This window comes from Rana temporaria, chromosome 10, assembly GCF_905171775.1.
Source record: "Rana temporaria chromosome 10, aRanTem1.1, whole genome shotgun sequence".
NCBI classification, from domain to species: domain Eukaryota; kingdom Metazoa; phylum Chordata; class Amphibia; order Anura; family Ranidae; genus Rana; species Rana temporaria.
In genome coordinates, this window is record NC_053498.1 from 106,583,441 (window position 1) to 106,596,667 (window position 13,227).

General features: G+C 43.4%; 1 protein-coding gene across 8 annotated transcripts in view; it reads left to right on the forward strand.

The window, feature by feature from the left end:
- PLCH2 (phospholipase C eta 2) overlaps window positions 1–13,227 on the forward strand; it is a 924,207-nt gene that overhangs the window by 750,637 nt on the left and 160,343 nt on the right. For all 8 annotated transcript variants that reach the window (XM_040325910.1, XM_040325911.1, XM_040325912.1 and 5 more), the window contains one exon: window positions 8,777–8,884. In XM_040325910.1, coding sequence (XP_040181844.1) covers window positions 8,777–8,884 — 108 coding nt within the window. The remainder of the gene's footprint in view (window positions 1–8,776; window positions 8,885–13,227) is intronic.

Below are 13,227 nucleotides of genomic sequence, written 5' to 3' on the forward strand. Positions count from 1 at the left end.
AAATATGCAGTACATCCTAATGCAAGTGCTGGTTGTAGGTTTAAAGCAGAATTCCACCGGAAAAAAAAAGTCAGCAGCTAAAATAGTGCACATGCTGACTTTTAAAAAGACACTTACCTGTCCAGGGTGCCCACGATGTCCTCACCTGAAGCTGACCCGTCCCCTCGGCTCCAGCATTGTTAGTAAGGGAATTAGAAAGTTAAGCCTTGCGGCTTCACAGCCTGGTTCCCTACTGTGCATGTGCAAGTCAAGCATTTTGAGTGGTACCTGCTGTCTTCTGGGACCTGTGTGTCTGGCTCTCGGTGTCTTAGCAAAGCCAGTGAGACCAGAAAGTGGGGGACGGGACGAATAGCTACAGACGTGCACAGCGCTGGATCGAATGAAGGCTCAGGTAAGTAAAAGGGTGGGGGGGGGGGCACTGGTGCCTAATTTTTTTTTACCTGGATGTAAATCATCACAAAAGAAGAAATGGCTGCACTCCAAGATGATGGATACGAGTCCTTTATTGATCCATCCAAGTGACACACCACTGGAAAAGACTATCAAGGCAGACATGTTTCACACGGTATCATGTGCTTAATCATTGCCTCACATATACCCAGTGAAGTAAACGGCCTCAGATGATACACAGGGATTAAACAAATCCCCCTAAATATGTTTAACTTGTTTATCTGCAGCCCTCTCTTCCCTACACCCCTTCAAAAGGGCAGAATCATGTTAAAATCATTCTTCATTGGTCAGGAGCACAGAGGAGGGGTGGAGAGGGTGTGCATTTACAGTGTGTGACAGCTAATTGAAGGAAAAGCAATATTTTCTTTGTTTAGCAAAAAATAAAACCCCCAGAGATGATCAAATACCACCAAAAGAAAGCTCTATTTGTGGGAACAAAATGATAAAAATGTTGTTTGGGTACAGTGTAGCACGACCGCTCAATTGTCATTTAAATGGCAACAGCACTGAAAGCTGAAAATTGGCTTGGGCAGGAAGAGGGGAAGTGCCCTGTATTGAAGTGGTTAAAGTGTCACTTAAACCACATCATAAAAAGTTATCAATAAATGGTATATTACATGCTGTTCATACTTACTCAGTCACTATGAGATTCACTTTCTGTATTCTGCAAAAAACCTGGTTGATCCTGCTGCTCTCCATCTCCACCTTCTCTTCAAGCCCCCATTTCATTTAGAGATTTTGCAGCTGTGGTGGCAACTCTGCACATGCTCAGTTTTCAGTGAGTTTTTATGCTGAGCATTTCCTCCCCATCACATCCAAGCAGCCCATATGACTATAGAGTAACATAGTATACACAGTGGTAAATGACAGGCCACTCCCTCCCTCCTCCTTGCCCACTAACCCGCTAAACATAATGGGAGCGGGATATTACATGTAGATTAGTGGAGGCTTCAACTCACTCTTGAGGCTGGAGGAGGGTAACACAGCCTGTGATAGTCAAAAATTCGCCCCCACACCTTGATGTTGCCAATAAATAATAGATTTGATTTCAAATGTATATATTTATAGGACCATTTTAAAACCTTTATTATGGTGCTCAACCTGTGGCCCTTTGAGCTGTTGTGGAATTATAAGTGCCATGAGGACTGCAAGGCTAACAGAAGCATGACTGCCAAAGGCAGAGGCATGATGGGCCTTGTAGTTCTGCAACAGCTGGAGGAACACAGGTTGAGAACCCATGTTTTATTGATATTTATTTTTACTCTTTATTCCAAAGGCTGTTTTTTATTTTATTTTGAACATGTGACCAGCAGCAGAGGACTAGAAGCTCCTCCTGCTTATGTTTCCCTGCAAACAGGCTGGGAAAGAGCTGGGTCCTGTGACCGCTGTATATCGATTAGGAAAAGGGTACTTTAGTTTTTTTTTTGTTTGTTTGTTTTTTAAATAATTACAGTGCCATTGTCCATATATAGATATAACAGGGGAAATGTAAGTTAAACAGTGTATGTTTAGTATCGCTTTAAGTTCCTTTACAACATCATTGCGTTTATCAAACATTTCACAGTTTCAAAGTTCTTTTATTTACTAGCTGGATTAACAGTATTTATTTCCACCCCTTGGGGTATCAGTGCATGCCCTATGTGCATTCCCTATGCACTGCACTTCTTTGTTGTGCTAAAAGCTTGTCCACAATAAATTTAGACGCTTATCACTTCTTTTATACCCAGTATTTGAACATTCAGAATACATATGCTTTTTTTGTAGTTGAATCCTCCCCAGTGACCTACTTCATCATATGCACCATGTGACATGTCCCAGTCAATACCACTGAAATCTGACAGATCAATAGAACTTGTGCAATGGCCATGTTAATGTTAAATTCCAGATCTAGTGTTTTTTTTTTCTTTCTTTTTTTCACACTCTGCAGCATTCTTAAATGGGCTACATCTGTTATCTCTCTGTTGAGAGAACACTGGATTTAGTACTAATGAGATTCCCAGCTGCTTAAGGGATCTTCCACCTTTTTCACAAAATATGTTGAACATTGGAGTTTTATTATTTCAATATATCTGAAATATCACAAGCGGGGTATGCAGTGCTTTGCAGAGTCCTAACACTTGAATTTTGAGTATCAGATGGGAGCCTTTATGTCATATGGTTTTGTGTGTGTGTGTGTGTGTGTGTGTGTGTGTGTGTGCGCACTTCCAATCCATATAGCCACACAGTACAAACATCTCTTGTAGACAATGGTATTCAAGCAGATTTGGAATGAGTGCCCATTCCATTGTTGACCTACTCTACATGCTTCTTGCCTGATTCTATTTGGTTTCACTACTTCTGAGACACAGTTTAGTAACAAGGTTACAGCAAATAAGTTGGGTAAAGTTGGAATTCCTTATGTCTAGTCCTGTTCTTAAAGCAGAAAGTCACTCTCTCAATCAACATTGACTATTTGTATTGCTTATTCGGCCAGCATTGGTAAGCCTAGATAGGAGAGTACCGCATTTATCGGTGTCAAGTCTCTGGTGTGAGGCCGGATTGCTGAGAGGGCACTCCTTGCGGCTAAGTACACCGCACCCCTGGGAATGAGACAGGGAGTGCGGGGCCCAAAGGTGCACGGATTGCCAGTACTGCTGCTGACTAGGTAGATGCAGGCAAGGTAGCTGGGGTGTGCTGGAAGAGCGGACTCAGTAGCCGTGCAGGAAAGGGTTCAGGTGTGGCACCGTAGGTAAACCAAGAACGAAGTCTGGAGCCAGGCCAAGGGTCATACATAGGAATCAGTCCAAAGGAATCTTCAAGAAGAAGCCGGGTCATACACAGGAGCAGAAGATAGAGTAGTCAGCCAAGCCGGGGTCAGATGCGAGGAGATAAGCAGAGTCACAGGTTCAGACATAAGCCAAGGGTCAAGCCAGATATTCAGGATACAGGAGACACAGGAAACCGATGACAATCCAGCAATTTGGGTCAGACAGTGGTAGCCTTTTATAGGCCAGCAGGGGGATCCACCTGTCACATGATGTGCCTCTGGCGGCCATTTCTTCTACTGGCAAGATTGCCAGTACTTCGACCATTTCCCTGACAATTGGCGTATAACACGCACTCTAACTTTAAGAGGGAAGTTTCAGGAAAAAAAAAATTCACAGCCCCCTGCACATTGCACAGACCCCCTGCACAGTACACATACCCCCTTTCATTATAATGCACCCCTGCACTCCCGGGAGACCCCTAGTCTCCTGGGACAGCACTGCCAGCCCCTTCTCGTACTCCGCTCCTCTTGTGTCACTCTCATTGTAAATCGAAGCTTCTAAATACCTCAATTAACGCCGCTCTTTTGTGGACCCGGTCATGTGACTGCTCTCCTCTGATGTTTCATTGACGGTCACGTGACCTCTATCCTCCTTCAATCAAAAGCTACACTTGAGGAGGCAGTGCGGGCCAAAAGAGTGGCGTTAATTGAGGTATTTAGAGGCTTTAATTTACATTGAGAGTGACACAGGAGGAGGGGTGTATGAGAAAGGGCTGGCAGTAATGTTTTCATAACTTTAAAGTATGCTGGCAGTGCTGTCCAAGGGCTAGGAAAGGCAGGGCAGGTTCTCTATTTTTCCGACGGAAAATCCGCTCGTCTGCATGCAATTCTGACGCGCAAAAAAACACGCATGCTCAGGATCAAGCAGAAGAGCCGAACTGCCTATTGAACTTCATTGATCTCTGCTCGTCGTACGTCTTGTACATCACTGCGTTCTTGACGGTCGGAATTTCCGACAAGATTTGTGTGACCGTGTGTATGCAACACAAGTTTGCGCCAACATTCCGACATAAAAAAATAAACACAGATTTCTTGCCGGAAATTCCGATCGTGTGTACGCGGCATTACAATTTAACACTGACACAAATTTGCGGGAAGTTATTCTTGCTATCTGGGATTATGTTCAATAGTGGCAATTCCAATCAGTGCAACGCAAGATAAAACATTTCCTGCACTATTTTGGTGCGGTTCCAGGAGGGCTCAAGTCCTGCGGGAACGCGTGGGAACGGAGTTCCTGCACTTTTTTCACAGCAGGAACTCGGTTCCCTTTGCAGGACTAGAGCAGCCAAGAGCAGCCGAGCCACCCGAGCCGATCCTTCACTTAGCCACGATGCCCAGCTCGAGTCACTGTCAGGGGCAGGCGAACTTTAGTAATCCTTTATATTACTGGCCGCTTCCTGTATATGGATTCGTCGAGTAGTGTGTGGGTATTCCGTCACTTCCTCGATGCAGCAATATCTCCTGGGAGCTTTCGTCATTGTTCCCAGGAGACATTGCGGAGGTCTGCCGCGAGTTATCGAGGGATTTAGAAAGAACTTAAAGTTATTTCTATAAAAAAACATGCAGTTTAGTAATTATGCATATGAGCGTATCATTTTTTTTTGGTGGGGGGAGTGGATCTTGGGTGGGAGTTCCCACACTTTTTTCCCCAGGACTTGACCCCTGGGTTCCAGTGCTATAGACTTCTATGTAAACTCACAGAAATCGCATTACCATTAGATAAGCAACACAAATGCCTCCTAATTACATAAAAGACATGCCACGAAAACTCAAGTGGTAAGGAAATATATGCTTTCTACAATCATGATGTTACAAAAAAATAAATAAAAAATCTGTGTGGGACATTGAGGGCATTAGGTATTGCATGTGATAGTTGGGTCAGTTTGTCATCAATTGCGCTTCTCATAGGTCATCCGTTGCGCTGCAGACAATCACAGACTATGGGTGCATAGGTTGCCTTACTTATAAATGGAGTCCACTAAAGACAGCTTTTCGTTCCCAGATCATTGAGTAGCCAGATGGCTAAGGCTGTAAAGCTTGTAACGTGATCAAGAAAACAGAACTTCATATTCAGAATACTTTATTAATCACAACAGCAATTGTGTAGAGCAGTCATTCACAATGAGTACGTCACAATGCGTACGTCACAATGAGTACGTCAAATGTTCTCAGCATGGAGCAAGTCCACATGGAGTCAAAACTTCTGATGTGTCTACTTGTTCTGAGTCGGCAACTCAAAAAAAACACCTAAGCCAAAGATAGCCAAGAAGCTAGCATTTTTTTTTTTTTTTTTAAAGATACTTTTATTGAAGTTTTTCAACAAACTGACAAACAGAAAAAAAACAATACACACACACTGAAAAAACACAATCGCCGTACTAGATAGACTGGTTTGGAATGGTAGGCAATATGCTCAGACAAATAACAGATACCCATACAAAGGATATACAGTAGGCACACTGGGAAAAGGTGCATGTAGACCAATATGGGCACAGCAAAGGTGGGAGTACTTTAGAGATCCTTAGGGCACTGTCCAACACTGGCCAAACAAGTGTACTTCAGTGCTGGGAAAAATAAATGGGCTAGCCACCTACCCCAAATTTTATGAAAGGTTTTGGTCTGTTTCCGGATTTCAAAAGTAAGCTTATATAGCTGGATGAAGTCATTAATAAGTTTTAGCCAAAGGGCTTTCAAAGAGGTCTGTGCACCCTTCCAGGACAGTAGAATGGTCTTTTTAAAATAAAGTATACGGAGCAGTCTCTTGGCATGCGTTGACAAGTGCAAGTCACCAAAAATGCTTAGTAGGCAGTTCTTGGAGTGATTTATATTTGGGAGGCCCAACGCCAAGGAGACAAAGGCACCCACCTCCCCCCAGAAGTCCAGAATTATTGGGCATGACCAAAAACAGAGTAAGAAATCAGCCTCCTGGCCACAGCCGCGGAAGCCAGCTGCCGAGGACAGGAGACCCATCCCACGCAACCTCGCCGAAGTAAGGTGGGTCTGGTGGAAAATCTTAACTTGTATGATTCGGTCTCTGGACGCAATGACGGACATTTTGTAGGTATCTCTGAATTCCGACCAGTCCTCATCCTCTAAGGAGATGTCCATAGAGGTCCATTTTTGTCCTGTGCGAAGCTAGCATTTTCAGAAGTAGAAGTTGGCAATGGCCACTTCCATGCTTTCTCAGTACATTATTTAACTAAGAATCATCAGCTTTGATGATGATCAAAACCATTTTAAGGGCTGTTCTGTCATTTGGTGTTTTTCTTCATTTTCCTACTGTCGTTTGTCAGTTTCTAGAATTGGTATTGCAGGTCATCCAGGATCGCTGTAGAGCAAATACAATACTTTTCTAATTAGTGGTGTTTCCCAATAGCATTAGACTCAACCCATGTCGTTAGCCGGCACATATTTTCTCCTGCCTGAAACCTTGTGAAGGCGGAATTATTCCCTTGGTAGGAAAACAGTGTGTGTAGACATATTCAAAACAACAAGTTTACTTATCACTGTACCCTGGAGAGCCATTATTTGTGTAACAACTGTTTAGAGGGTTTGAAAAATATAGATCTCTACCTATTGCTGGTCCTATCGCTTGGTAAATGCCTTGTTCTGTTGCCCTTTAAAGTGGACCCATAACTGTCTATTAATCGGGCTGTGATGGAGGCTGTTGTGGAGTAGACTCTGCTTACTTTTTATCTTATTGTAACGGTTTTCTGGGTCAATGTGCATTTAACTTGTAAATAAACCACTGAGGCATGCTAAGGTTTGGGCTAGATACATAAAATAACAATTTAAAACAGTTTGATAAATAGCAAAGTAAAAACACCCTCAGGAGAGGCACCTACAGGTCATAAAGCTTTACCGTCATGTGTCCCAGCACCTTTATGGGCACACAGATACAGATACATGAACATCGAACATTCCTGGCAGAAAACAAAAACAAAAGGATGAAATGTATAGGACTTGCACGTACACATGGGTAACAATTCTTCTAGCTTTCTTTTAATCAGGGGAGTGTAGCGTATGTTTACGTGACTGTGTGTACAGGCACATTCAAAACCATGATCTGCATTTACATCAGTAAAAAAACACCTGTACAGTTTTTAGGCAGCAGTGAGTCGGAGGTCTTAAAAGGAATGTGCTACCTCCTAGGCATACCTGATCTCGGTGGTGGCCTGTCCATAAGGGGCGCAGGGCCCCCCCCAATCCAATACGTCCGGCCCCTAATCTACATGCAGGGCACCGAATGCATGGGTTTTAATGGGGTGTTTTTTTTAAGCACATGAATTGAGCCAGAGGCTGTAGTTGGCTTAAAAAAAGTGTGTACTCTGGGCGTAGAGGACTGTGCCCTGAACCCACCCAGTTGTGTGACAATAGCAAATTAATATTCACTTTTGTCTACCCGATTCTCCTCAGAAAGCGGGTACTAAAAACCTGATTGGCCAGGAGTCTTAAGACTAAGACATGCCCTTGTGTGCCCACAGCAGCTGCCGGCAGGAGAGGAGGGAAAGACGGCCATGATAGAAGATGATCAGTGTCTGCTGTAAGGGAGTAAAGCTGACCCTCCTGCTCAGCAGGTGACTGGGCCCCCCTTTTGGACTGATGGGCCTGGACCCAGTACAGGAAGGCTGGCTGTACTGCTTTATCTGCGGCCCTGGGCAGTACAGCCGCTGAATATGACCCATTTCAAGTAAATGGGGTTACGCCACAACCCCCCTGCAACTGTGTGCAATGCACTTGGTTGTGGTACGGTAGGTCAGCATTTTGATGGTTTAAACAGGCAGTGAGGAGGTGACATATCGCTTCCTCACAGCTTGGCAAATGCAGTATAGCCGCACATATGATCAAGCCCGAATTGTTGCAGACATTCTCTATCTTGCATTTAATCTTATAGCTGTGAGGGGTTAGTGGATCTCCCGGAAATAAATTGTTATTAATAATCGCATTTTATGATGGGGTTATATTGAGACCGTACATGTTTGTCGATGTTGTGTTTTAAGTATTTATGTATTGTGTTTTTTGTAATGAAAAAGTTTAATAAAGAGACATATAAAAAAAAGCTTATCTGCATTGTGCAGTGTCATTAAAAGTATTTTAAAATGCAATTAATGTAGGTACTCGAACCTGTGTTGGTATCATCGTCCTGTATTATCACGTATGGAGGAAAGGCCAACACTAGTAACCAAGCAGGTGCTGCTGCATTCACAAGTGCTGACAGGTCATGCTGACTGGTGGGAGGGTAGAAGAATGAGCAGAGAATACTTCATTGGTGTGCTGCTGCATCTTCATTATTCAATCAGCAGGCCGCAGATTTTTTTGGCGCAAGCTTTGTTGTTGCAATAAAGATGGAGGCTCTAGCGATGCAGGCTGGCAGAGCTGCTGAAGTCATAAAACCTGGATGCATGGAATTGCATATCCTTTGGCAGACCAAGCAATGGACATGTATGTCAACTGTCTGTTTAGCAACATCACGCGGGATGCTAGATTAGTTCTAAAAGTTGTAATTTTTGTCTCTTCCAGGGGAAGAAGCTGCCTTCCAGTATTAGTGATGATGCAGAGGAAGGGGAGGTTTCTGATGAAGACAGCGCAGACGAGATCGATGAAGACTGTAAACTCCTAAATGGCGATGTATGTAAGCTAGAACTTTATCTCACAGTGATGTCTGTCATATGATAAGTATATATGTAAAAACATTGTGTCTAAGTGACAGGGAAAGGGAATTCATAAATATGTTTCAGGAAACACTCTTGCCTTCAAAGTGGTACATGCCTGTATCAAGGCTCTCCTAAAACTCCCACTGATTTAATCAGATTGTATCCATCCGTTTCAGCATCTGTATAAATATGTATTTATTTTAAAGGCATGGTGCAAACTAAGTTCAGCATTAAACTGTTAATTTTAGGGAATGATATTGGTTCCAACATGTTTACCAGCTCCTTCCTGAATGAACACATTGAGCAACCAGTACCAATCGTGTTAATTTATCACTGAAGCATAGTAAACTGTTTACTATGTTTCAGTTTGTGAATGAATAGCAGCCTATGTACAGAGACTTCTATTCATTCATTTGTAGTGCAGCTGAGGCTGCAGGAAAAGGGAATCAGGACTTTGTGATAGCTCTCACGTGTTGTTGTTTTTTTTTTTTTTTTTTTGTATATTGACAAGAATACAAAATGGCAAAATAAAGTGCTGCAAATAAACAGTTTTGTAACAAAAATGTTCATAGATTAAATAACACCAAGCATCCCATTAAAGCGGGGGTTCACCCGAAAAACACATTTTTAACATTAGATTGAGGCTAATTACGGAAGGCACAATCGGGTGTTTTTTTTTTAAATCAATGCAGTACCTACCGTTTTAGAGATAGATGTTCTCCGCCGCTTCCGGGTATGGTCTGCGGGACTGGGCGTTCCTATTTGATTGACAGCCTTCCGACCATCGCATACAGTGCGTCACGAGTTGCCAAAAGTAGCCTAACATCGGTGCGCAGGCGCCGTATAGAGCAGCACCGACGTTCGGCTTCTTTCGGCAACTCGTGACGCGCTGTATGCGACTGTCAGAAGGCTGTCAATCAAATAGGAACGCCCAGTCCCGAAGACCATACCCGGAAGCGGTGGAGAACATCCATCTCTAAAACGGTAAGTACTACATTGATTTAAAAAAAAAACACCCGATTGTGCTTCCCGTAATTAGCCTCAATCTAATGTTAAAAAAAAAAATTCGGGTGAACCCCCGCTTTAACACTATTTGTGTGATTAACACTCCAAAAAAATGAAATTTCATCAAATTCGAAAAGCAGGTATAGTGTAGTCTAATTCCAAGAAACACCCAGTGAATCTTCAGATAAAGGTGACTTCATTCCCTTCATGCATTTTTTGGAATCTCACTCTCCCAGAGATAGTTTGCTATCTTATTAAAGATTAGGCTGACATGGCTTCTGGTATCTCCTCCTGACTACAGCAATCCACAAAACCGCCTCTAAAACAGCAGCAATCCTCCACAATCTGTTTTCCTCTACAGCTCCAAAAAGATCCCGGATGGATGGATAGAACGAGGCTCGCGTTGTGTGATTCAATCGCCACACTCGATGAAATGCCAATAAATTATACATTATAAAGTAAAATTACAGGCTCAAATTCCAATATGCTTCCAGAGACCCTTCAAACCAGCAATACACAGGAGCAGACACAAACTGCTTGCCTTCGGCTGCTCTGCTTCTACTCTGCTCACAATGCTGACCAAGGCTCACACTGAACTCCTTCCAAATCGGCTCACAGCACCCAGGCTCCACCCCTACATGTTTTGTCCTGTATGGACTTTATCAAGTCCACACAGGATGAAGTACATTACCACTTTTATTGGAGTTATTAGTATACAGCTGCTATAATGCACAGTGGGGTTGTTATTTCAAACATGGCACGAAAGGCCTAATTTGCAGCCACTGTGTCCCAATTGACATGAATGGGACTGCCTGCCCAGGGATTCATGGAGCACATGTGTGAATCCCTGTGCACATAAACGGGACCCTCACACGGGCATACACTTTTTAGTATGTCCCATGTGAATAAGGCCTTAGTAGGAATTTAACAGGAATTTTGTAAGTTCTGTTGCGTTTGTGTGCTAATAAGGATTTTAGTGTATTGTTGGTGAAAACCGTCATCTGATAAACACTTACACAGATATTTCGTGGCCTAAAATCAACTATTGTGGGGATTGTACTGAGGGGTCAGTCTGTCCCTTCCTTATGCTATCCTATTTCAACCTGATAAAAATTAATAAAAACATTTCCTGGTGCTTCTTATAATTATGTGCCCCTAATAAAATCTACATTACCCAGCGACCCGTTTATATATTTGTAAATTTAGGTGTTCACTTGGCGCTAAGCCTAACTAAAATGTTGGAAAGTAAAACAATGATTGTCCAAGATAACAAACAAGACATTTCATTAACATTTCCTTAAGACCCGGTTCACACTGGGGCGACTCGTCAGGCGCCTGACAAGTCGCGTCCCATTCTAGTGAATAGAACCGTTCTAATAGGAGCGACGCAAGTCGCTCCGACTTAGAAAAAGGTTCTTGTACTACTTCGGGGACGACTCGGGGTGACCTGCATTGACTTCTATACAGAAGTAGTTTGCAAGTCGCCTTAGATGTCATCTTCATGTCGCCTGGCCGAGTCGCCCCCGAAGTCGTGCCACCCCTGTGTGAACCGGCTCTAATGGGCCCATAAATGACGTTTCAGGTGAGCACTGTGATGCAGAGGTGACAAATAAATAAAAAAGTGCTCAACTAAGGTAATTCATTTCTTAATTCATTCTCATTTAATGATTATTTAAGTTAATGGACAGAATGACCAAACCTTTTACCTAGAAAGTCTACTTAAGAAAATCTATAGAATGCATTGATCGTTACCTCCAATGCTATTATTGCAAATGTATCATGAAGGTTGAATTCAGTGCACCAATTTTCATGTTGTTTATATACATGTAGTGGTGACCCTGTAAATGCCTAATGAATTTAGCTGGCCCTCCTAGCCCTGCTATTGGTGATCTGGCCACCAGCTGACCCAAGCACTCACCGACCCACCATCAGCGACTAAATGGCCTACATCCATGTTGTAAATCTTTTCCTGCAGGTTTAATTGCCTCATGGCCAAGCGAGAGAGAGATAGAGTTCACAGGTTCCCATAATAATATAAAAGAGGGTGAGGTGGCGCTTGCTACAATGAATCTAATATAAAAATGAACAAACAATAACTGTTCCTGTACAAATAAATATCTGTTCCTGTGCAAATAAGTGATTCAGTTCCTTTAGAGCAGTGGTTCTCAAACTCTCTGGTGTCGTGATCCCTTGATACTATTTCCCATGTTGTGGGGACCCCTAACAGTAGAGTTATTTTCGTAGCGTGGGTTGTCGGCACCCAAGGCAAGACAAGTAATGTGCGCCCCTAAACCACAGACCTTTAGCCAGGGGCGAATCCAGAGTCTAGTCTCGGGAGGGGCACTACCAGAAAAAAATGTTGGGGGCAATTTATCAGAGCTTGTCCCTTTATCTGTAGGCTATATATTTGAGGTTTGAATTGGAGACGGTGTGCCTGATTTTTTCTCTTTAGCTAGGTCAAAGTACTTTAGGAATCATTTATTATGTTTTAACCCTTTTGCTGCCAGGTTCAAAGTCAAACGGTGGGGGTTGTGAACACATTCCTAGTGGCTGCATCCACCGGGAGTGTGTGTATTTCACAAGCCGACTTTAGGCTGTCAGATGGAAGCAGGGGCGGATCCAGAGTCTAGTCTCGGGAAGGGCACTACCAGAAAATATATTTTTTTGGGGGGCAATTTATCAGGGAAATTACTGGTGGTAGCGCTTCAATGATCACGGCACCATGGTATCAGGATGATTGAAGCGCATTATTTATATTATTACATTGTAATACAAAATGAAACCATAATGCTGAATAGGTGGGAGCCCCGAGTGTGTCACTTGCCATGCCACCTGATGCAGCTTGTCACTTGTCACGTTGCCTGCCACAAGTTGCAGATTGTCACTTGCAATGTCACCTGCCACATGTTGCGGATTGTCACTTGCCACAAGATGCGGAATGTCACTTGACTACCACCAGACGCAACCTGGCAGGCCGCAGGAAAAGGGGGAATGAGAGAGCACCCCTCCTGAACCATACCAGGCCACATGCCCTCAACATTGGGAGGATGCTTTGGGGGTCTGTGACCTTTCAAAGCACCATGTCCCCATGTCAATGGGGACAAGGGCCTCATCCCCACAATTCAAAAGACCTGTTTACTTGCCTTATCTCTTGCTCCCTGGAAGGTTGAAGCACCAGGTTGTGGGTGGGTCCTCGATGTTCTAACTTACAACGTGGAACTGGCGGCTAATGGATGGTGCGCCAAAGTTAGGCAGCTTTGAGGGAATGGCCACACAGAAAGCAGGAAGCCAGTGGCGGCAAATAAGATAAAT